Raw genomic sequence first — 22,713 nt, forward strand, 5'->3', positions numbered from 1 at the left:
TGAGACTTCTTCCTGTGGTCAGACATTGTTCCCTTGAAGCTGCCAGGGGATTCCCAGCCCAAGGAATATCCTCATGTCAGCCTTGTCATCCATGAGTCCTGCCTGGGCCTGGCAACACTAGTGGTGAGGTTGGGTGGGAAGAGGGTCAGGCCCAGGTAAGTATGGGTTCTGAAAAGGGGTTCCAGGTAGGCCCCAGCTCTGGTCCTAGGAGTTTTGAAGGAAGTGGGAGGGCAAACGTGGGCCTTCCATGCTGGGTTCCTAGGGAATATGGCCCTTCAAGTGCAGTAAGAACCAAGCAGGATCTTGTCATCCATTCTGAATAAAGCTCCGTGAGCTGGGTTGGAAAGCTGAACATCCATCTTGCTTTTCTTCATCCCACCTCTTTCCCTGCAGTCCCCAGGGGTGCCTGGCCCTTGCTGCCTCTTGCTCTTCCCTTTTGAGAGCCGTGGCCTGGGGGTGGTTGGCCCTGCCCAACATCCCTGAGCAAGGTGGAATGCCAGGCTTTCTTCCTGTAGCAGAAGGTGCCCTGCGCCATCGCTGGGTGACTGTCCTCACCACCTGAGGTCAGTGCCCTGCCACCACCACCCCTCTCGCGGGTCACTCTCAGCTTTGGCTTCTCTTACCCAGCTGTGGCTTCCGAGGTCCCCATGCCAGTGGGCTCATCCTCAGAGAGTGAAATGGCGACAGGGAGCATCCTTTCACTTTTGTTCCCCCTACCCCTGCATCAGGCTCATGTGAGAACCGAGGCCAGGCTGTCCAAGGCTGTCTCTTCATACTTCAACAGTCCTGAGTCCCATGACCTCCCAGCAGCCCGCCTCTGGCCTTGGTTACACTCACAGGTAGAGTCCTGCCTCCTCTCCCTCGCATCCCCACCCCCTTCCCCAAAGGACTGTGTCTCTGAAGTCCTGGGCAGCCTTGCCTCCTGACCTAACTGCTGGAGACACTGGTGTTCCTAAGGAGGAGTTTCTCTGCATCTAACAGCACAGAAGCTCCTGGAGCAGGCGGTGGGGGAGGAACTGAGAAGATGAAAATGTCAGCTAGAGCCCTGGAGAAGAGGAGTTGACTTTTAGTCTCCACGTCTAATTGGGAATGAGTCTGGTTTTTATACATACACAGGTACACGCACACGACACGCACACAAAACCCTTGGGATTACAGCAGTGTTCTGACACATCTTCCAAACCTAATTTCACCTCCTGGCCTCCCTGGCTCTGTCCCTAGCCTCCCATCCTCCTGATCCCAGACACTTAGGTCTGGTCCTTCACAGTTGCTCGAGCCAGTGCTGGGTACGCTCCCTCTTACCCTGGGAAGTGCGCTCTCCTCCCCTTAGGTCCAGCACTCCAGCTTGTGTTCCAAGTGCTCGGCTTGTCTGAGAGGTTCCTGCCCACGAGGCCTGGAGGTGCTCTCAGTGTAGCTCCCATGGTGTGGCTCACGTGGGGCCAGACGCAGCTGAGCTGAGCTGTGGAGCTCCGAAAAGGGGGGATTCCGGAAAGGAGGGTTTTTCAGGGCTTCCTGCGAGCCAGGTAGGGGGAATCTAGACTTCCTGGTGAACTTAGATCTGTAGCTCTGGCCAAGGGGCTGGGAGGACAGAAGTGAGAAGGATTCATGGGAGTGATGGGTGGTTGTTGGGTTGGTGGTTGAAGGGAGGTGGGGAGCCTGAGAACGGCCAGGATGTGGATGGGCTGGTGTGACATTGAGTCTGAAATAGTCAGAGCGATCCAGCTTGGGGTCTCCAGTGACTAGGAGAGTTGTCCTTTTGAATATGGTGTGGCTGTGAAGGAAGAAGCAGGAAGCGTGTTCACGTAGAAGAGCGAAGGTGGACACCAAAGTCCTGACCGTTGGCTGGGATGGAAGAATTCATGTGTGAGAGACTCCTTCGTTGGTTCATGCCCTGTGTGCCCCTGGGAGGGTGGGCCTGAGGAAGGTTAAAGACCCCAGGCTGATACCATCTGGAGAGCGGGGGGCCTGGGAGCTAGCAAGAAGGTTCCTGGCCACTGTGAACTCCAGCTCAGGAAGAGGCGCAGTGTGCAGGAACCTTAAGGACTGGGCTCAGACTGCTGTCATGTATGTGTGCCTTCTCTTGGTAGCCAGAGCCTGCTCTAGATTTCCTGGTTAAATAAAAATGAAAGTGAAGTAGAAGGGAGAGGGCAGTGCTTTCCCAGAAGGATTTCATTATATGTCCTGCCCTTCCCAGAACCAGCTCTGGCAGAGGAGAGAACTTTACCTCCCTTTGTGACTAGGTAAGTCCCTGGTCCTCTTTGGGCGTCAGTTTCCATGCCTGTAATGAAGGGGTTAGATTGGACTAGTAACCAGTATAATGTTGATGGTAATAAGAGCTGGGGTGGGGATCCCCGGCTTTGTTTCTAGGGGCTGGAAGAGCTGTATCCTATGCCCGATGCCAGTCCTCCAGTAGTTGTCAGTTGGGACAGGTGGACAGGACAGAGTAAATAGCAGTGCCTGGCAGCCCACTGAAAAATCAGAGGTAGGGAGGGGCTGTGCAGTCCACAGGAAGAAGGCCACACGTATGCCTGGGATCTAAGCAAGCCACTCAGAAGACGTGGGAGAAGCAGTTTTCACCATCTCCTCCCCCGCCTCCCCCACAGAGGAGGAAGTTGTCACAGATATATAGATCCAGGCGCGCCAGCTCCTGACACACGCATCACGACCATGAGACAGAACTGGATTCCAGGTGGGACCTGGGGCTGTGCATGTGCGGGTGGAGGGGTGGGGTGCAGCCTGAGACCAGAGTGGAGCCATGTGGCTGGCCCTGAGCCTTACCCCCAGGTGGGCTCCCCTCAGCTGCTGTGCTGTTGCTTTCGGCCTCTGCCCGGATGCTGTGGCTCTGGCTCCAGTCCAAGGTCTCCCTGTGCTCCATTCAAAAAGGGCTAAGAGGTGGGGCTTGAGGGGTCCTTCTGCCTCTCCCGTTCCCTGGGCAGAGCCCAAGAATCTCTGCCAGACTTACATCCTGGCAGCAACTCCCTCTCTAGCCAAGATCCGAGCTAGGATGCTGAGCAATCCCCAGAGGTCAGACAGCTGCTGACCTCTGTGACTGTCCTTTCTTCAGACCCCAGCCCTCTTTGGGCCCTGCTCCTCTGTGCGCACATCGTCTCCCACCTGGCCAGAGCCACACCTGTGCCTCAGGCCACTACAGCTGCCACTGCCTCAGCTGGGATCGTAAAGGACACCTGCCCCTCCCGGCCCCCAGCACTCCCGACAGCTAAGCAGTGCCCAGCATTGGAGGTGACCTGGCCGGAAGTGGAAGTCTCACTGAGTAAGGAGCCATTCTGATGGGAGCCCAGGAGGGCACGGTGGTCAGAGGGCGGGCTGAGGGCACGGAGGCACCAAGGGTGGGGCTGGCTTCTGAGCACCTGTCCCCCAACCTTCTGTCATGTAGCCCACCACCAACCAGGTCAGCTTGGCTGAGCACTGACTTCTCCCTCTTCCCGTCAGCATCACCAGTGTGGCGTGGCACAGGGCTCAGTTCGCAGCTCCCATGATGCTCCCTGTCAAAGGGGGCGGAGAGGATTCAGACAGAAGAAACAGTCAGTGGACTCCCAGAGCCTTGACTGCAGTGGCTGCAAGCCCAGCCTCTCCTCCCAGAGCCCACTTGCCCTCTGGCCTCCTCAGAGGAGCGGTGGCCTACTGGTGCTGTCTCCTCAGCCAGGGCTTCTAGAGTCACTGGAGCTGGGTGCTAGAAAGGGTCATTCTGAAGAAGAAAGCTCAGGAGTCAAGGACCTAGACCAAGGACCCGTCCCCAAATTCCTCTTACTCAGCCGGGGTCCCCTGGTAGATGACCACACTTCGCCTTAACAGATTCTCCACTCCAGGTTCCTGAATCATGGCAGCTGGGAAGCTGGGCAGGGTGGGCAGGCCACAGCATGGCAGAGGGGAGGGTCTGCTGTACAGATGGGTTAACAGCCACACGTGTCCCTAGATGGAACGCTGACCTTGTCCTGTACCGCCTGCAGCCGCTTCCCCCACTTCAGCATCCTTTACTGGCTGGGCAACAGCTCCTTCATCGAGCACCTCCCGGGCCGGCTGCGGGAGGGCAGCACCAGGTGAGGGGTGCGGCAGTGAGGCCGGCGGGAGGGAGGCCTCCTCCTACGGTCCTCTCATGGCGGTTCCTTCTCTTCTGCTCCAGGCGGGAGCACAGGGGCACGAGGACCCAGCTGTGGAGGGCCTTGGTGCTGGAGGAGCTCAGCCCAGCCCTGCGAGACACCAACTTCTCCTGTGTTTTCTCGGATCCTGGGCAGACTGCCCAGCGTCACCTCGTCCTGGCCCAGCTCTGGGTGAGGAACCCGAGGGAGGGACTCCAGGGACAGGAGGAGCTCTGCTCTGGCATGGGGAGGAAAGGGTGGGCTCTGTCCACAGCAGCCTCCAGCTAATGCCCACCAATTTCCCGAGCCTGAGGCGGAAACTAAAAGGAACAGGATTCAGGCAGGGGAGGCATGGCCTGGAGGAAAGTGACAAGGGATGTCACTCCCACCTTGGCCCTGATCCTTGTTTGCTTCATTCCCCCAGGCTGGGCTGAAGATAAGCGTTTCCCCCGACACAAGAAGCCCCATCCTCCAGCAAGTCCCCTCAGCCTCGCCAACCTGATAATGAACCCCAAGCTCCAAAGCCTGGTTGAAATGCCACCTCTTCATTGAGGTATACATGCTCTCAGCCCAGGCCACATTCTGCATCGACTTGTATTTGTTTCCTTTAATGGACTGTCCCAGGGAAGGTATGCGGGGAGAGGCTGCTTCTGACCCATAGCTGTATCTCTGTCACCCCAGCAAGACCCACAACGGGTGCTCATAAATGATCTTCAGTGGTGGCGTTCTGATGTGTGCCCAGTCATTTATCCTTTAGGCCATCATTCTACTCACAGAACGTGGCCTGAAGAGGGAGTGTGGGAAGAGGAGAGAGAATGCCACTCAGAAGGTAAAGACAAAACCAGATTCAGGGGGCGCAGGCCCTCAGAAGACAAGAGGCCGGCCCATAATGTTCCTCAGGAGCAGAGGCCAGAAATGGAGTGTGGGAAGATCCTGTGGCCTGAGAAAGGCCAGGAGAAGGGATTTGAGAGAAGGTATGTGGGCCTGGAGTCTCCACAGGGACAAAGGTACGCTGCTCTAAAAAGCCCACGTTTCCCTGCTTTTCCCACACAGATCAAGGCATCTCAGCATTCAAGGGAGAAAAATAGACTTTATTTACAAGTAATAACATTTAGAAAAGATCCATCCCTGGCCCTTAAAAACCTTCCCATCACTCCAAATCCCACCCAGTGAAATCTGGGGAAGGAAGGGGATGAGCTGCCACTGAAGGCTGCCCCCCCCCGTCCCCCACCGAGGCACAGGGCCCATTTCTCCTGGAAAAGAGCATCCTTTGGGCAACTGTGCCCTTGGGTGGATGGGAGCACCTGGGGGGTGGGGCGCTCCCACTAGGTCAATGCCCAGTCCTGGACTTCAAAAGCAAGGGCCCTTGCTCGGCCCAGCCACCGGGAGCAGCAGGGACCAGGGCCTGCTCCTCCAATGGTCCCTTCTAGATCCAGAGGCTGAGAGGAGGACTGACTGGGCCCAAGGACCCAGCCACTCAAAGCCAGCCCCAAATCTGGTTGTGATGGTGATGGAGAAGTGACTGCTCTAAGAAAACATCAGGAGGCGAGGCAGGGAGAGGGCCCAGACTATCCAGGCTCCGGGCCAACTCTTGAGGACACACCTGTTCACCTGGCGAAGGTCCGGGTACCAGGCCGGGGTGTGGGCAGGCGTCACTGTCTATAGGGGTTTGGCCACTGTTGGCCTGGGAGCTGAGAGAAGGCACTGAAAGGGACAGAAAAAGAAGGACCAGGCGAGGGCAGCATCAAGGACACAGGTGGGGCCACTCACTGGTACCGGCTCTTTAGTGCTTTGCCTGGAAGAGAGAGAGAGAGAGAGTCACTCAGTGGAGGAGACTCGGTGCCAGGCTGCACCAGTGGGCTGGGGAAACCCCCCTGCCCCCCAGCACCCAGACTAGGGTCCCCTCCTTGGTGTGGCCCTGGACCCATCTACCTTCAGGTTACCAGTGGCTGGCTGTGCCTGAGCAGCTCTGGGTGCTCTCTGGAGAAATGGAGTCGTGTCCTCTCCTCGGTAAGGAGCAGCTAACCAGGCCAGGAGCACCTGCTCTCAGCCCCCACCCTCCAGCGGCCTAGCTCAGCCCTGCCTGGAAGCAGCCCCCGGGGTGGCTGGCGGGAGGTGCCCATGCTCCTACCAGGTTCCTAAGAGCTGAACCCTCTCCCTTCCCTGTCAGTGCCTCCACCTTGCCCTTGGCCCGAGAGGTGGCAGTGGCGGCACTGGCTGTGGTGGTGGCGATGCGAGGAGAGCGGCGGGTCCCACTGCGGGGGTTGGGGGAGGCCTTGGATGGGGCTTTCTTCGAGGCTGCCCTCCGCAGAAGGCTATTCCCGAGCTTCTTGGGTGTGTTGAGGATGCTGAAGGCCATCGACTGGCGGCGGTCAGCCTGTAGGGAGGGGCTGTCAAACTGGGGGCGCCACTGGCCTCCCAGGCCAACCTGCTGCTCCAGGGCTCTGCCAGCAAGGCCCCTCCAGGGTCTCCCTTCAGCCCCTGACTAACCTGTTTAACAACAGCTGGAGCTGCTTTCTTCTGGGCCTCGGTAGTGCTCTGTCTGCGCCCTTCATGTCGGTCCCGGGGAGTCATGGGGCGTGGGAAACAGGTGGTGGCCTTTTTAGACTATGGGGAAGAAGACAGTTAAGCTGACAGCTCAAGAGGACAAGTGGACCGTGTCCAACCAGCACCCGTCCCCCTTCTGAGCCGGGAGCCTCCCGGCTAATCAACTTTGCAAACGTGGTGGCTGCTGGAAAAGACAAGGGAGCCGACGTCACCCACCTCGGGGGTGCCAGGGCCCTGATGGGGCTCTGAGGAGACCCGTTTGCGCTGCTGCCGGGTGGTGATGCCAGCACCCTCAGCTATCTGGGTTGGCTGCATGCTGGCTCGGCGCAGGGTCTCCCGGGGGTCACCGGTTTTTATCTCCTCATCTGTGATGGTAGGCAGGCTCAGGGAAGGCTGCGTGGGGTAGAGGAAGTGTTCGGTGGAGCCAAGCTGTTTGGAGATGGAGCAGGACCGCCCCAGAACTCTCTTCACTGGCCTAGCAGGTGGAGCAGCTAAAGCCTTCCTATCGCAAAAAGCTCCCCGCCTACGCCCTGCACGATGGCCACAAAGAGCAGTCCCAAGAGATCTCTCCAAGCTCCTGCCCACCCACAGGACCTTCACCCCTGAGCTCCCTCCCTGCCAACTATTTGACTGGAAGCAGGTCACCCTCCTCGGCAGGCCAGGGCACTGGGGTGGGATGACAAGGGAGGAAGAGGTGAGCCGGCACAGGCAGGTCCATGGCAGGGGACCCCAAAGCTCACCCTAGACTCCAGGGGGTAGCAGGTCTTTAAGTGCGGGGGGCACACTCGATTGCGCTGCTGCAACTCTGCAATGCGGTTCCAGTCATCCAGCTGCTCAGGTTCATCCTGGCAAGTGCCCATGTAGAAGCTGTTCCTGCCTGTGGAGGGTGAGGAAATTGGAGCAAGTGGGGCTGGAAGGCCAGGAGGAGAGGGTGGAGGTAGCATCCCACCAGCCTTTGCTGCCACCACTCCCATCCACCTAGCCCTTGGACTTCAAGCCTAGCACCGCAGAGTCCTGCTCTGCTCTGTGCTGCAGATACAGGCTCGGGGCTCACAGACCATCTCTACCCTGGGGACTGGCTCACTGCTTCCTCCCTGGGGTCATCATATGCAGAGGCTGTGACACCAAGAGAAACTAATGGAGGGCCAGGAATCAACACCCAGCATGGTCCCTGAAGGCAAGAGCCTCCGAAAAGAATCTGAGGGTAGCTCCCAGGCCAGTCTGGCCTCTCTGGCAGCCCCTTCCCACCTGAGAAGGGGCCTGGAGGACTCCTGACAGCAGCTGGGCAGCACTTGTGTGCTGGGAATCCCAGGCCCGTCGTGTGTGTGTTTCTGGTTTACAGCCTGGTTGAGAATGACATCAGTGTTACTGCCCAGCACAGCCCCTTGATGAACAACAGGCAAAGCCCTCAGACTGCAGGGAGGAGAGGCAGGTGAGGTGCTAGGCGGCGGCCAGGAAGCCAGCCTTGGGTTTCTAAAAGCTTGTCCCTTCCCTGTGCCAGGATCTGCTTCCAGTCTAATCTTTGGGTGTGTTAAGTCCCCACAGTCCCCTCACCTGGAGGGGCCCCACTGGACACCCCAGCCTGGGAGCGGCGAGCAGAGCTGCGAGTGGTGGGCCGGTAGCCAGGCAGGCTTAGCAGAGCTGAGTTGCCGTCGTCGGGAGAGCCCAGGCGGGCCAGAGACTGGGTGGAGGAGGCAGCTCTCGGGCCGGCCTGGGAAGCAGGGGCAGACTGTGTGCTATAGAAGGAGGAGTTGGCGCTGTCTGGCTCCTCCACATCTAGCTTCTGGAAGAGAGGATGCACCCGTTGTAGTAGGGATGGGGGCCCTGACACCCCATCAAGAAGCCTCCCGTTCCCCTTCCCAAAGCGCCTCAGACCCCGCGGCTGCACGTGTCCACGCTGCTTTGCATAGGGTCCTTAGCTGCACTTCTGCAAGAAATGGGCCTTGTGGCCAGAATCCCACACAAGGTGCTGAGGCTGTCAAGACTCTTTTCTGCCCATTTTTCCATTGAGTCTATTAACAGTGCTTTGAGGGAGGGAAGGCAGAATGCACCAGACCATTTTAGAAGTGAGGTGCAAAGGAATGAAGTGACTGACCCAAAGGGCACAAAGAAAGGAAGCGGCAGAGCTGGGGCTGGAACCCACGTCTCCTGAGCTTGTCGGGCTCATCCCACAGTGTCCTTCTGCCCAAGCGTGCCAGGGCCCTGACCATCTTTTAGAACTTCTCCAGCTTCTCCCCAGCAGAAGTGCCCCCCTCCTCTCCTCCCCAACCTCCTAGTGCTATGGAAACAAGGACCAGAGCCCCCAGCCAGGCAGGCAGCCCACTGGGCAACCACAATGCATCTCGGCTACCCAAGGGTGTACCCAGGGGTGTGCGGGGAGGCACGGGCTGGACTGCAACTTCTCCACATTGTCTCCCTTGAGCCTACACGGGGTCACTACTGTACACGGAGAGGACGGCAGCCTTAGAGTCAGTGGACAGGCAGCCGAGTCCAGCCCTGCCCCTTTCTACAAGAGGCCTAAGCAAGTCACCGCCCTTAAGCTTTCCCATCTGTGGGTATGGACTGGTCAGCCCTGCCTGCTGCTTGAGGCTGTTCTGAGGACCCGACGGAAAAATGCCCTTGAGAGGAAGCAAGCATTGCTACCCTGCAGCCCCACTCGCAGCAGCCTGACCTTGGTCATGGTGATGTTGATGATTTGCGTGGTGCGCCGACGAGAGGAGCGGGTCTTCCGGCCTGAGTCCAGGAAGACATCCCCCAAGGAGTCCAGGCTGCTCTCCAGGGGGGGCTGACCCCGAGCGGGGATGGGGGTGAAGTAGAGACTCTCCAGGGATTCTACCTTGGGGGGCAGACGCTGGGAGATGGGCGAGGCTGGCTCTCCAGGGATGCTGGTGCCATCTGGCTGGGTACGAGGCAACTTGCTGTGGAGAAAACATCTGCTGAGGTGCCACTCCTGGGGCTACAAGGCATTTTGTCCATCCCTTTGCTCCAAAGCAACCAGGTCCTACATTTGTTATTACAAGAAGACCAGGTCAAGCACCCCACCCTCTCTGATTTCTCAGAGGTATCAAGGAGAGTCCTTGACCTTGGCCTTCCATCCGTTCTCCATCCCTGGTGAGCCTATCCACTCCATGGCTCTCTGAACTCAATACTGGCAATTCCCAAACCCTGCTCCCCAGACCCATAATATCCACAGCCCCAGACCTCCCCCCTGTGGATTCCACAACGAACATGTCCCAAACCAAGTCCATTGTCCGTTCCTCCTCCTGTATCTCCTATTTCAGCAAATAGGAGCTGGGAGGGGCAGCCTCCACCCAAGCCCCCAGCCACGAACACAGGCACAATCCTACCTCTTCCCTCTCCTGCCAAACCCAATCCACGAGTCTCCTGATAGCTCTCCTAACCACACCGTACTCCACTCTCACGCCCCTCCCTGCCTGCCTCGTCCCCTCTCACCTACACTTACAACAGCCTCTGAGAGACACAGAGTGGGGACAAGCAAGGACTCGAGCCAGGCTGCCCAGGTTCAAGCCTAGCCATGCCATTGTGGCACCTTGGGCAAGTGACCGCCCCTCTGCCCCAGTTTCATCTGTGAAAGGAGATAATCATAGACTCTTCCTCAGAGTTGTTAAGGGATAAATGAATTAATATTTTTCAGGTGTTTATAACAGTGTCTGACACACCTAAGTGTTTAACATTTATAAAAACACATTTATTGTTTTTATTAAAGTCTCAGTTTTCCCCTATCAGGATAGGCTTTCTAAGATGCAAACCTGACCATGTGCTCCTCAACACATGTGCTCACTCCCCACTCAGTGGGGAGTCCAGCCGGTCCTCGGGGACTTGGGCCCGAGCCCTTCCAACTTCATGTTCCAGCCCATCCAGGCTCTTTCTCGGCCTCTGCTCTCACCACTCTCCTCCGTCCATCAGACACACCCCTACGGCTTCTTTCAAGACTCAGAGCAGGAGTGACAGCCTCCATGAAGCCTTTTCTGACCACTCATTTTTATTTACTCCCACTGTGCTATATACAAACATCTGGCCTAATACCTCTAATACTTTCTTCATTCTTCTCTAAGAATAAGCTTCCAGAGGGCAAAGGGTTCACGTCTTATTTATCTCACAGCCCCAGTGCCCAGGATACAGCCTGATAGAACAGTGGGCGCTCAACGGACAACAGACAGCAGGAGGAAGGGTGCCTCCTGACCTGGTGATAGTGAGTGGGGTCCCCTCCTCGCAGCTCAGATCCAGGCTGTCAATGCTCAAGTCCAGCTGAGGCTTAGCCTGGGGCTCCCGGCTCTTTAAGGCGTCAGTCGCCACCTGGAACTTGCCCAGGTCCCGAAGCTGCTGGTCAGCATGGGCAACCTGGGAAGGAGAGGGCCGAGGGAGAGTGAAGGGAGGCCTAAGCAGGGGTGGCTGAGGAGAGGAGAGCACGGGGCCCAGCATGACAGAGGTGAGGGTGTCAGTGCAGCCAGAGCCCTACCTGTGCCTCCAGGCTGCACACCTGGGCGGTGAGGTGACGGCAGGTCTGCTCGGCCTCCCTGGTCTTCAGCCCAGCCTGCTGCAGCTCCCGGCCCAGCCGATCCGCTTCAGCCCGCAGCTCCTTGTTCTCTGTCTGCAGCTGCTCCAGGCCCCGCAGCTGCTCCTGCAGCTCTTGGTTCTGCTGCTTCTTGGCATCATAATGAGTCTTGGCCTTCTCCATCTGGGTGGGCAGAAGGGCAGGTGGGTGGGTGGGGCTGGAGTGCGGTGGGCCAGGTGGGCAGGACCAGGCTCCTCACCTGCAGCTTGTAGTGCTCAGCCGCCTGCTCCTTCTGGCTCAGCTGGGCCTGCAGCTCGTTCAGCTGGGCCTGGAGGCGCTGGGCCTCTTGCTGGCTCTCACCTCCCTGGGCCTGGAAAGCATGAGAAAGGCTGATCAGGGCTGCTGGTCTGTTTGCTCCACCCGAATCCATAGCCTCCTGGGCTCCATGGATGTTTTCAGACTCCTGCCTATCCTCTCAGGACACACAAAAAGACCTTTTACCCCCTCCCAACTCCAGCCTACCAAAACACCACACACCCCTCGAAGTGCACCTTCTCTAGGAGCTTTTCCTATCCAGCTAATGCCATTTCTCGAAGAGTTCTGGCAGCCTGCGTTTGCCTTCTTTGAGACCAGGCACAAACCATCTCACTCTCTCCATGAGTAGTCTCCCCGAGGAGGAAGGGCACGGATCCCCAGGAACACCAGGGTGCAGAGCATGGAGCTGGGCACACAGCATGTGTGCTCTCTGAGGACACATGAATTCATTTCTCCTCAAAACCACTCTGGGAACTAACTATCTCCACTTCAGAGATGAAGAAACTGAGCTCAGAGCTTGAAAGCAAATTGACCAGGATCACAGTAACTAAACAGCAGAGTTAAGACTTGAACCTTGGTCCACCTGACTCCAAAGCCTGTGTGGGTTCATTTATGATGCCGGCACTGCCTCCTATCCAGACCATAGACTCCTTGGGAGCAGGGCCTGTGGCAGATTCTCTGTCCACCTACAACACCAGCAAATACTACGTCTGTAGCAGGCACTGGACAGGGCCATCCAGCCTTACCTCTCCACATCTCCCAGCACCAGGAAGGCCCCTAAGAAGAGTATAATAAGCATCTGTTTATCACGTAATTGTGACATGGTGTGGAGTACATGGCAGTGAGCTGGGGAAACAAAGCTCTGACCTCCCACCAACTCCTGTGACCCTCCCAGGGCCACTGGTGCCAAACTCCTTTGCCCCTAACTAAAAGCTGTGAAGCCTAGAGCTGCAAAAAAGCAAATATTAAACCAAAGAAGGTGACATCACTGAAAGCATTAAGAATATTAAATTGCATTGTAATATTAAACGTTACTGACGCTCCTCCCTGAGATTTAGCAGTGCAACCCAATTGAACTTTCTGCAATGATGGAAATGTTCTGATTTGCCCTGTCCAGTATGGCAGCCACTAGCCACACACGGCTACTGAGCAGCGGAATTGTGGCTAGTGCAACTGAGAAACTGAATTTTTTTTTAAATTTAATTTCAATTTAAATAACCACACATGGCTAGTGGCTACTGTAGCAGACAGTGAAGGTCTTCGGGCTGGGAGCCACTCTGGTCCTCCCTCGAGAGCTCCCAGAGGCAGAGGCAGGGCTCCTGAGGCTGCCAGGCTCCAGGGTGCCCCAACCCAGGGGCTTAGCACCTTGCCTCCCCGCTCGACCTGAGGCCAGCAGAGGGCAGGCCCATCCCCAAGCTGTCCCACCTTCAGCTTCTGCTGCTGCACCTTGCTGGCTTGGTCATGGTCAGCTAGCTTCTTACTCAGTTCTTCCACCTGGGGCAGGGAGAGAAAAGGAGAAGACAAGACTCAGGAGGCCTTCCCCTAATGTCCAGACAAATTACGGGGTTCTCCCCACACCAGTCCCCAGTGTTCCTGGAAGAAGAAACTCAGGTCCTTTCTCTGGCCTCTAATTAGGGAACGGCCTGCTGCCCAGGCTGGTCAGCAGGACGTGAGTGGTGTGACCCAACTCAAGTGCTGCCAGAGCCACCTGCCTGTGCTCGCCTCCAACCTCTGCCTGCAGAGACAGAGACAGCAGAGCCGATTGGGGAGCTGACACCTCACCATGCCCTACTGCCGCTGCCGTTCCCAGGCCCAACCTTCTCGGGTGGGACAGGACCAGGGGACCCAGTCTACCACTCCAGCAGACGTACTCAATGAATACCCATCCCCGCTCCTCCCAGAAACGGCCAGAGCAAAATGCAGATGCTCAGACCTCTTCCCAATATCCACAAGCCGTTAGGGTTGGCGCTAGCGGTGTGGCTGCTGTGATTAGCACTGGGGGTCAGGCTGCTGGAATAGGAGAGCAGGGGCGGCACACGTACTCCAAGCCCACCCCACTCCCACAGAGAGGAAGAGCGAAGGGAGGGAGGGGACGAGAGGGAGCATAACAGCCACAAACACTCCTGGCTCTCCCAGGCATTCCAGGAGCTCCAGCGTGATCAGCAAAGGCGAGAGAGGCAAGGGCTCCATTGCTAACTGTTTGCTATTCGGTTTGACCTTCCCCATAATCTCAGGCTCCTCGGAGGAGGTGATGGGAGGAGAGAAGGGCCAACTCAGCAGGCCCGAGGCGACAGGGTAGGAGGAGTGGTGGAAAGGGTGCTCCCACTAAATACCAGTTCGATAGCTTTGACGTCTAGGGCAGCACAGAGATCCTTGTGAGGGCGAGGCAACCAGACCTCACCTCCTCTGTCTTGTGGAAGCCCCTCCGGCTCCTCTCAATCTTGGCCTTCCTGCTCCCAGACATCTCTATTTCATGCTCGGGGTTAAAACCCCAGAAAGTGATGGGCAGGCGTCCTGAGCTCACAACCCCCCTAATCTGTGGGGACCTCCTGCACATCATCTTTCTGGTTTCTGTGGGAAAGAAGAGGCCTGTGTTAAACAAGGCCCGTGGGCATCCTGCGAGTCCCCACAGTTGAGTACCCAAACTCGGAGCAGGACTTGGAGGTTTGGGAATCCCAAGAGCAGTCTGTCACTGGATCTGGTATGGGAAAGATGAAGCCTACCCTACCCCTCATCCCTGACAAGCGATGAAAGCACGGAAAAGTGGAGAGGCCGACCTGGGATGTGTGCGATGAGGCCTGAGAGAGACCCTAGCACACCGCACTCTGGGGCGGCCTGGGCCTGGGTTCCACGGCTTGACCCTGCCCCCTTCACAAACAGTTCACAACAGGAGCCAGCGGAGGCAAGCTGCAGCCGGGGTCATGCACCGAGACCAGTCACCGCTTAAGGAGCCAGCATTTAGCGAGGACCTCAGGCATTACCTGCTTAGTTTGCTCTCTCTGAAATAACTCTAGCTGCTCCACCTGTGCATGGGAAGGAGCAACGGAGACAGCGTGAGATAGGGGCCAAAGAGGCACCGGCCCTGGTGCCAGGCTGACCTCACCGAGGCTCGAATCTTCCTCCCATGGAACTAGACGTCTAAAAATTTTTGTAAATGCTAGCTTGGCTCATTCTAGTTGCCGGTGGTTCTCGGGGCCTCCACTGCAAGTGCGCCTCCTCACAACAGTGTGCCTCAATGGGCTGATGGCCTTTGCAGTCTGACTCTCCAGGGACAGAGGCTTCGGAGAAAAAGAGGCTATTGGTATTTTCTGTAGGCCAACGGGGGCAACAGACTTGTACTCTACCAGCCACCTCTCTTCCTCTGCCACCCAGTGAGTGTTGGGAGACAAGACACTCTAATCAGTGGGAGCCGGAGGCCCAGGAGTGCAGAGGGACAATGTCCCCCTCTCGCAAGTCTGCTCTCTGGGGGCGTGCTTGAGCTGGGTGCCTCACCTGGGCAGTGAGTTTCTGCCTCTCCTCCTGGAAACGCTGCCTCTCCTCCAGGACCTTGACCTTGGCACCCTCGTACTTGGCAGTCATCACCTCCAGCTCCCGGGCAGTACTCTGTGCTTCCCGCTGCATCTCGGCCAGACGGGTCTCAGCCTCAGCACGCACAGCTGCCAGCTCTTGGCCGTACTTCTCCCGGGCCTGGTCCAGCTCCACTTCCAGAAACTGCCGGCCGAGGTTGGCCCGCTCGCCCAACCCCCGGTTCTCCTCCGCCAGCAGGCCATGAGCCTTCTTCAGCATGCTCAGCTGCTCTGCGTAGCTGGCCTTCTCTGCCCGCAGCTGCTGGGCTGCTCGCTCCTGCTCCGCCACCTTCTGCCGCAGGGGCACCAGCTCCGCGAGCTCGCGCTGGGCCCGCAGCAGCTCCGCCCGCAGCCCACCAGCTGCCTGCTTGCTCTGCTCCAGCTCCTCTCGATGGCGTTTCTCAGTGGCTGCCTGCTCAGCCTGCAGCTGCTGGCACAGGTGCTTAGCGGGCAGCAGCTCGCTCACCAGGGCCTGCGTGCTAGTGTGCTCAAGCTGCAGGGAAGAGAGGGCCTGCTCCTTCTGGAAGAACTTCTCCTGCCAGGCCTTCAACTCTTGGCCCAGCTCTTCCGCTCGCTCTGCCTGCGAGGCCAGCTCCTGCCTCAGGCTCTCGGAAGCCACCCGCTGCTTCTCCGCCTCCTCCCGGAGGGTCTGGACCTCCTCCCGCAGAGCAGAACTGCGTTCTGCAGCCCTGGCGCTGCTGCTGGCCATCTCTGCCTGGAGCAGACGCAGTCTCTCTTCCACCTTCTGGCTCTTCTCTGACTCGGCAATAACCAGCCGCTTCAACTCCTTGCTCTCGCCTTCCTTCTCCAGCACCTGGCGGTTCAGGATGGACACCTCCTCCTCCAAGCTGCTGATGAGGCTGTTTTTCCTCTCAGCCTCCTGCTGACTCCGGGCCACCTGTGCCTTCCACCCATCCTCAGCCTTGCTGTGCTCTTGGACCTTGGTGCGGAGGGTGGCCAGCTCCCTCTGGGCTGAGGCTAAGGTGTCCTGACCGCTCCCCAGCTCCTGGGCCTTCTGCTCTAACTGGCCCCGCAAAGTCTCCAGAGCACCGGCCCGCTCCGCGTGGGAGGCGCGCTCAGCCTCGAGGCTGCGCTCCAGGCTGGAGGCCTTCTCCTGGTACTCGCGGACCTGCTGCTCCAGCCTGCTCACCTCTGCCCGCAGAGCCTCCAGCTCCGGGCCTTTTTGCTCTGTCTTTCCAGTAGCCTCAGACTGGGCTCCCGACCCGGAAGCGTCTTCTCGGCTGGCCATCCCTAGAGACTGTGGGCACTCCTCCTCCTTCCTGGCCAGCTGTTCCTTCAGTCGCTCCACGGTTTGCTGAAGCTCCTTCAGCTCTGCCCCCTGGGCTGCCTCCTGCCCACGAAGCTTGGCCAGCTCCTGATCCTTCCCCTCCTTTTCCATCAGGGCGTGGGCCAGTGCCTCCTGCAAGGCGGCAAACTCCACACGCTGCTCATTGAGGGCATTCTGCAGCCGCATCTCAAGCTCTGCCTTGGCGGCCTTCTCCAAGGCAAGGTCGGCTTGGGCCCGGCCCCGCTCCTGGGTCAGCCGCGCCACCTCCCTCTCCTGCTGCCCACGCTCCTCCTGCTGCTGCCCCTGGCTCTCCATCAGCGCGGCCCGCAGCCTCTCCAGCTCACTGCCCATTTGCTCTGCCTCACGCTCCATGGCCTGCAGTGCAGCCTGCGTGCTGCAGAACGGGCGTCCCTGATGCTCTTTCAGCCACTCCGACTCTCTGTCTCCTGCCCTGGGCGGCTCCTTGAGTAGCTCCTGGGAGGCCGTCTCCTGCTGCTCACCCGCCTTGCGCACCAAGGCCTCCAGGCGGGCCACCTCCTTGCTGGTAGCAGCCATCTTCTCCTGCAGAGCAGATAGGTCGTCTGCGAGCTTCTGGGCCCTGACCTCCTTCTCCTGGACCTGCTGCAGGGCCCTGGCCAGGCTGGCGTGAAGCTGAGCAAGCTCACTCTGCTGCCGGCCGATCTGGAGCTCGCTGTGGGCCTCTATCCCTGCCACCTTCTCCTTTGCCTCCTGCAGCTCCTGGCGGGCCTTCTCGCATTCCTCCTTCAGGGTCATCAGCTGTTCCTGGAATATGGCGCCGTACTGCGCCTCCTCTTGCTGGCTGTCCTCGTACCGCTCACGCCAGGTGGCCACCTCCTTGGCAAGCTGCTCACACTCACTCTCGGCCTCGCGCTGGGAGGCTATGGCCTCGGCCAGCTCCTGCCGCAGGGCTTCTGTCTTGGCCTGATGGGCCTCCCCGAGCTGCTGTAATCGGGCCTCCAGCCCCCTGCGCCCAGCCTTCTCTTCTTCCAGCTCCTTCTGTTCCTGCCTGTGCTGCTCCACCAGGCTCCGGGTCTCTGCCTCCAGCCTGGAGATGCATCGCTGCTGCTCTGCCAGGATGTCTGCAGCCCTGCGCTTCTCCTCTTCCAGGCTGCCCTTGGTGACCTTCAAGGACTCCTCAAGGGCCCGGACCTGCTCCTGGAGCTGGGCCTTCTCCTGGGCCACCGTTTCTCTCTCGGTTGCTTTTTGCTGCTCAGACCTCAGCTGGGCCTTCAGCTCTACCACTTGGGCTTGCACCTCACACCGCTCCTGGTGAGCTGCCTCAACATGGGCATGGAGTTCCTCCACCTTCTGGCTCAGCTCTGCCTTCTCCCGCCGGGCCTGTATCACCGAGGTCTGGGCACTGTCCCGGGCTTCACTAGCAGCCTGAAGCTGCTGTTGCAGGACCTCCAGCTTGGCGGCCTTCTCCTTCTCCAACGCCTCCAGCTGCTGGAGGGCTACATCTCTCTCCCGTAAAGAGGCCTCCCGCTCCTCAGCCGCAGTGGCCAGTTGCTGGGTGTAGTCTCGCCGGGTGGCCTTCTGCTCCTTGGCGGCCTCTTCCAACTGCTGTTCCTTCTGCTTCAGGCTGCTGCTCAGCTGCTCCACCTGCTGGCGGAGGCTCTGGGAGGCCTGTTCCTGCTGCTGGAGGGTCTGCGCGAGCTGCGCCTGCTCTGTTTGGGCCTGCTGCTTTAGGCCAGCCAGTTCTTGATCCCGCTGCTGGACGGTGGCATTGAGGGTGGTGAGCTCGGAGGTCATCGTGGCCACCTGGGCAGACAGCCGGGCCCCCTGAGCCTGAGAGGCCTGCTCCAGCTCTTCCTTGGCCTGGCCAAGGTGGGACAGGGAGCCCTGCAGCTCGGCAATCAGGCTGGCCAACTGCTGCTTTTCTTCTTCAAAGTGGCTCCGCTCGGCAAGCAGCTTGGCTTCCCGCTGGCCAAGCTCAGTCTCCAGCACCTCCACTCTGGCTTGGAGCTGGGTGTTGTCTGCACCGAGAGTGGCTGCCTCTTGCTTGAGAGTTTCCAGCTGGTGAGATAAAGAGACAAACGGGGCTCAGCACGACTCCTCGGTCCCCCTGGCCCCTCTGGGGACTGAGGACCACCAGGAACCTGAACATGGCGAACATGGGTCTGCAGCAATCCCAGCACACAGGTCTCACCCCTGCCCCTGAGATCCTACCTGCAAGACGTCACCCAGCACCTCGCCCTTCTCCCGGGGTGGGTTCTCCCGCAGCTGGGCCAAATGTTCTTCCAGCTGTGAAAGTTTTCCCTGAAGGATTTCATTCTTCTCTTCAAGGCATTTCTGAGAGTAAACAAGAGGCCCATGTTTACAGAAGTGGAACAGGCACCGGATTACCACACAAACCCTTTTGAACATCAACAAAACATAAGACCTTATTACCTTATTACCAACATCTCCTTTTGCCCTGACCTAGGGGAAAACTTGCAGAAACCAAGGACCTGGGACCATGAGAGACCTGACTTTCTAGCCCTAGTACCAGGGCTCAGTTAAGTCAAGTGACCTGCTCATTTCTTCTCCAAGGCTGCCGAGTTTACTCCAGATTTCCTCACTGTATTGCCCTTCCTCAGTCATGTCTTGGCTCTCAGATAATCCAAAAACCCACCAGCTTAAAAATATCCCAACAGTCTTAGCATCAACAGCAGCAGCATCCCCTGGTCCCCTGCCCCACTTTACGCCGCTGTTCACTAAGTACCTACAATGGGCCAGGCACTGTGCTGGGTACCTCTCTGAATTTCTAACCTACCCAACAGATCTGGGAGGTAGCTACTACCATCCCTTTTTTTTTTTTTTTTTTTTTACAGAGTAAGAATCTGAAGCTCAGAAGTTAAGTGCCTTGCCCCCGGGCTACATGGTTATTAATAAGTGGCAGAGCTGGATTCTTAGTAGCAATAATAGTAACAGCAACTAATTCACTGAGAGCTCACTTAGCACCAGACAATGTGTGTTCAGTGCTCTATATGCATTATCTTACAACGGATGATGAGGCAGCTACCCATTCTTTTTCCCATTTTAGGAAAAGGATGCCTAGAAAGAAGTCAAGTAACTTGTCCAACAGCCACACCTTGTAAACAGCAGAGACAGGATTCATAGGTGTACTGGCCTGAAGCCCATTACAGCACACTATTAAGCCTTGAAAAGTAGTCAGCATAATTCCCAAAGGCCCCAAAGACTAGAACGGTAAACGGAATTCAGCTTTGAGTGTGTGGTCAAGACTGTGGCCCTGACTTCCCGAAGCAGAGGGTTACCTTGTCCTGCAGGGCTGTGCCGAGCTCCTTCTCCAGATGGGTCTGCTTCTCCACCCACTCCCGAGTGGCCTGGCTGTGCTCTTCTGTCAGTTCATTGAGGGCCCCCTGTAGTTGCTGCAGGTGACTGGCAAACTCCCGCAGCTGAGACAGACAAGAGGGAACGCCCATCACCCAGGGTCAAAACTGCCAACACCACTGCTATCTGTCCCCTGAGCCCAGGCCCTGGACGGCTCCCATTATCCTTCCACCCTTCCTCAAACCAATCCCAACTATTCACGTCTCTGACTCAGGACTACAAATCAAAACTTAAGGCCACCAGCCGGTCCCTGGCAGCAGCCAATTACAGAATGAGGACATTCTCCTCAACCCTTTTTGGGGGAATTTTCCAGACCAATTCAAGCCAAGGGGCTTCCAGGTGGGGGCCAGAAACCTCAACACTCACCTTAAAGGAAAGGTCCCCATTCTCTTCAGAAAGCTGGTTAATTTTGCGATCCATCTGGCTCTTCTCTGTCTTCAGGTCCTGGCACTGCCTCAGAGTTTCGTGGAGCCGTATGGTGAGGCTGCAAGGGAGGGGAGCAGTGAGGAAAGAGCATATCTCCCCTGCCCCGGGTGTGGGAAGGACGGTAGGGAGCACTGTACCTCTCATTCTTGCCACGGAGCTCCTCAAGCTCCCTGGGCTCCAGTGGACTGGCCGCCTGCTTCTCGTTCAGCAGAGCCAGGCGGTCGATGCGCTGCTGCATCATGGCTATCTGCGCATCTGCCCCAGAGCAGGGGAGAAAAGAGGAGAGTTAGCACAGGACTAAGGGCAGGAGGGGGAGGAAGGAGGCGGCGTCCAATCCCAGGGAAAGGAAGGAGGGTGGCAAGGACAGAACCAGCTTCCAGGAGGTCAGCCTGACAGGCCCAGGGCTGAGCTCTAAGCTCCCGGGCCAGCAGAGGGGACAACATGGAAGACAGAGGGGCCACGCCTCAGACAAGCCCAGCACTTCCCCGGATGATAATCCTAAATGCTGCCCGTTAACACACATCTACCAGCGGCCAGCCACCTACCCTTCTCTGTGAGGAGCTTGCGGTTCTCAGCCAACTCCAGCTCCAGCTCGTCTCGATTATTTCTCTCATCTGCAAGCTGCTTCTTCAGCCGCCTCATCTGGAATTGTGGGGTCTGCAGAATGTCACCCATGGGGGAGGCTGGAGAACCTGAGAGGAAGCTGAGGAAGGAGATGGTCCAGATGCCATGGTCAGAAACCAACGTGAGGGCTAAAGCTACCGACTACAGGCAGGGCTGGGGGAGCCGGGCCCTATGGTTGTGAGCACCGGCTGTGGGGCCCAAACACCTGGGTTCCGTCTGCAGTGCTACCTCGTGCCTTATGACATGACCCTGAGAAAGCTTTTCTTCTCCTTCCTCCAAGCCTTAATTTCTCTATGCCCTCCCCCACCTCCACCGCTGCAAAAGGGGAGTGCATTCCCTTTGCCTCTACAGAGCTGCACTAGGAGAACGGACTTTAGCAGTCTCCAGGGAAGCAAGAAATTCCATAAACAGAGAACAGCCTTTGAGAGGCCTTCTGCCAAGGACAGATCCCAACCAATTCCCCCATTAGTACTGGGGCAGGGGAGGGCATCCCAGATCTACAAGATACTCCAAGCACTCTTGATGACGTAAGGGGCTGGTCAACAGCTTAGCCTCTAGGATGCAGGGATCTGAGGACTGGATGTTGAGGCCCCATCCCGGGAGAAGAGGCCCAGCACATACTTGTTCCCACTGGAAGAGGCGACTTTCTGTAGCTCTAGGAAGCGAACCTCCCTCTTGGCCTGGTGGCTGGGTGGGGAGAGCTCTTCAGAGATGGTGCTGGAACAGGGGGAAGGGACAGGAGCTAGAGGAGAAGGAGCAAACAAGCCACAGAGAGGTTAGTAAGAGGGTGGACAGATTTGCATCTTTATGCAATTTGAGAACTCGCCTTAGTGGGAGTGAATCCAGACACTTATAGGTAAGCTGCAGAGGGAGGCGCTTGGGCAGAACTTGAAGCCTGGTGTCTGGGTTATCCAGAGGTCAGTGCCCTAAGCCAAATCAAGCAAGGGGCTTCCGTTTCCACAGATCACCAGCACTCAAAGAGCGCAGTGGAGTGATTGTGTCCCCCGTGCTCAGAGACTGGACCAAGTGCTCACGCTTTTCCCTCAAGCCAACCCTGAGCAGATCTCCTCTCAGCCCCAATAACCTCTCGAGTCAGAGCCCCCAGCCTGCTTGCTGAAGCCCTCCATTCTGAAATCGTGCACTGCCAGCATGACTTCTTTCTCAAAATCTCCTCTTCCCTTGGTTCCCATGGTGACCTTCGCATGGCCCTCCTACTTCTAACACTGGGTCTCTGTCTCCTGCACCTGCTCCTCCCTCTCCCACCTGCCCTCCAAGCCCCAGAGCTCTGATGGGGCCCGTGTGCTCTGCCCACGGTGCCCAAGGCTTCAATGGCCATCCATACACAGACTTGCAAGCCCACAGCCTGGCCCGGAGCCCTCTCCTGCATTCTAGACTCACATCTGCAACATCTCCACCTGAAGGGCTCACGAGGAACCTGAACACAAGGAACATCAAATTCAGTGGCTGGATGAACATGCCTAGACCCACACCTTACACCCTGTTGTCGTTAGATGGCTCTCCCAAACAGGCAGCACTCTCACTCTTTCTGATGTACTTCCAGCAAGACACTTGGGAGATTCAATACCTCCCTGTTCTAGCACTTATTCCTTATCATACATTCTGGTTTATGTATCTGCCTTCCCACCTAGAACACGGGCATTATGTAGGAAAAACAATTTTCTAAGACTGCGTACTCCCTGCTTATAAGCCTAGAGTAATGACTGTTTAAACTATAAAAAAACAAAAAAAAGAAGTGTGTGGGGGCGGGGGCGGGTAATCAACGAGAACCCACAGCAGACATGATCACTTATAAATGTTCTGCTTAGCTGCTGCCAGGCGCAAGAAGGAGCTCTGTGGGAACTGGGATGATGGCAACATGGCCCAGAAATCAACTTACCCCCTTACACACGTTTGTGTTGGGGCAAATCCCCACTGCACTTCCTGACAACTCGGGATCCTAGCAGTCCCCAGCTCAGAAAA

The 22,713-nt window shown here is 57.6% G+C and overlaps 2 protein-coding genes across 10 annotated transcripts in view; one reads left to right on the top strand and one right to left on the bottom strand.

Annotated features, from left to right (window-relative positions):
- Positions 1 to 493: 493 nt before the first annotated feature.
- IL18BP (interleukin 18 binding protein) lies at positions 494 to 4,824 on the top strand. 2 transcript variants are annotated; one of them, XM_007173657.3, is made up of 7 exons: positions 494 to 1,863; positions 2,195 to 2,240; positions 2,604 to 2,689; positions 3,065 to 3,271; positions 3,935 to 4,058; positions 4,142 to 4,289; positions 4,522 to 4,824. In XM_007173657.3, the coding sequence occupies exons 3-7, from the start codon at positions 2,668 to 2,670 to the stop codon at positions 4,597 to 4,599; spliced, it is 579 nt and encodes a 192-aa protein (XP_007173719.1). In that variant the 5' UTR covers positions 494 to 1,863; positions 2,195 to 2,240; positions 2,604 to 2,667; the 3' UTR covers positions 4,600 to 4,824. The 2 variants fall into 2 exon arrangements, with proteins under 2 accessions (XP_007173719.1, XP_007173720.1); XM_007173658.2 differs by having other exon boundaries at positions 494 to 2,689; positions 3,969 to 4,058.
- A 343-nt stretch (positions 4,825 to 5,167) lies between these two features.
- Positions 5,168 to 22,713, bottom strand: part of NUMA1 (nuclear mitotic apparatus protein 1) — a 75,826-nt gene continuing 58,280 nt past the window's right edge. For 5 of the 8 annotated variants that reach the window (XM_028164397.2, XM_057552171.1, XM_028164398.2 and 2 more), the window contains 19 exons: positions 21,355 to 21,475; positions 20,655 to 20,812; positions 20,247 to 20,364; positions 20,050 to 20,167; positions 19,608 to 19,748; positions 18,520 to 18,642; positions 14,968 to 18,366; positions 14,457 to 14,498; positions 12,901 to 12,969; positions 11,420 to 11,530; positions 11,125 to 11,343; positions 10,849 to 11,006; positions 9,316 to 9,562; positions 8,199 to 8,427; positions 7,385 to 7,521; positions 6,861 to 7,073; positions 6,588 to 6,704; positions 6,229 to 6,474; positions 5,168 to 5,892 (listed from right to left, as the gene is read on the bottom strand). In XM_028164397.2, the coding sequence (XP_028020198.2) occupies positions 5,881 to 5,892; positions 6,229 to 6,474; positions 6,588 to 6,704; positions 6,861 to 7,073; positions 7,385 to 7,521; positions 8,199 to 8,427; positions 9,316 to 9,562; positions 10,849 to 11,006; positions 11,125 to 11,343; positions 11,420 to 11,530; positions 12,901 to 12,969; positions 14,457 to 14,498; positions 14,968 to 18,366; positions 18,520 to 18,642; positions 19,608 to 19,748; positions 20,050 to 20,167; positions 20,247 to 20,364; positions 20,655 to 20,812; positions 21,355 to 21,475 (5,978 nt within the window). In that variant the 3' untranslated portion in view covers positions 5,168 to 5,880. The remainder of the gene's footprint in view (positions 5,893 to 6,228; positions 6,475 to 6,587; positions 6,705 to 6,860; positions 7,074 to 7,384; positions 7,522 to 8,198; positions 8,428 to 9,315; positions 9,563 to 10,848; positions 11,007 to 11,124; positions 11,344 to 11,419; positions 11,531 to 12,900; positions 12,970 to 14,456; positions 14,499 to 14,967; positions 18,367 to 18,519; positions 18,643 to 19,607; positions 19,749 to 20,049; positions 20,168 to 20,246; positions 20,365 to 20,654; positions 20,813 to 21,354; positions 21,476 to 22,713) is intronic. The other 3 variants (XM_057552174.1, XM_057552172.1, XM_057552173.1) reach the window with 3 other exon arrangements.

This window comes from Balaenoptera acutorostrata, chromosome 9, assembly GCF_949987535.1.
Source record: "Balaenoptera acutorostrata chromosome 9, mBalAcu1.1, whole genome shotgun sequence".
Classification (NCBI taxonomy): Eukaryota; Metazoa; Chordata; class Mammalia; order Artiodactyla; family Balaenopteridae; genus Balaenoptera; species Balaenoptera acutorostrata.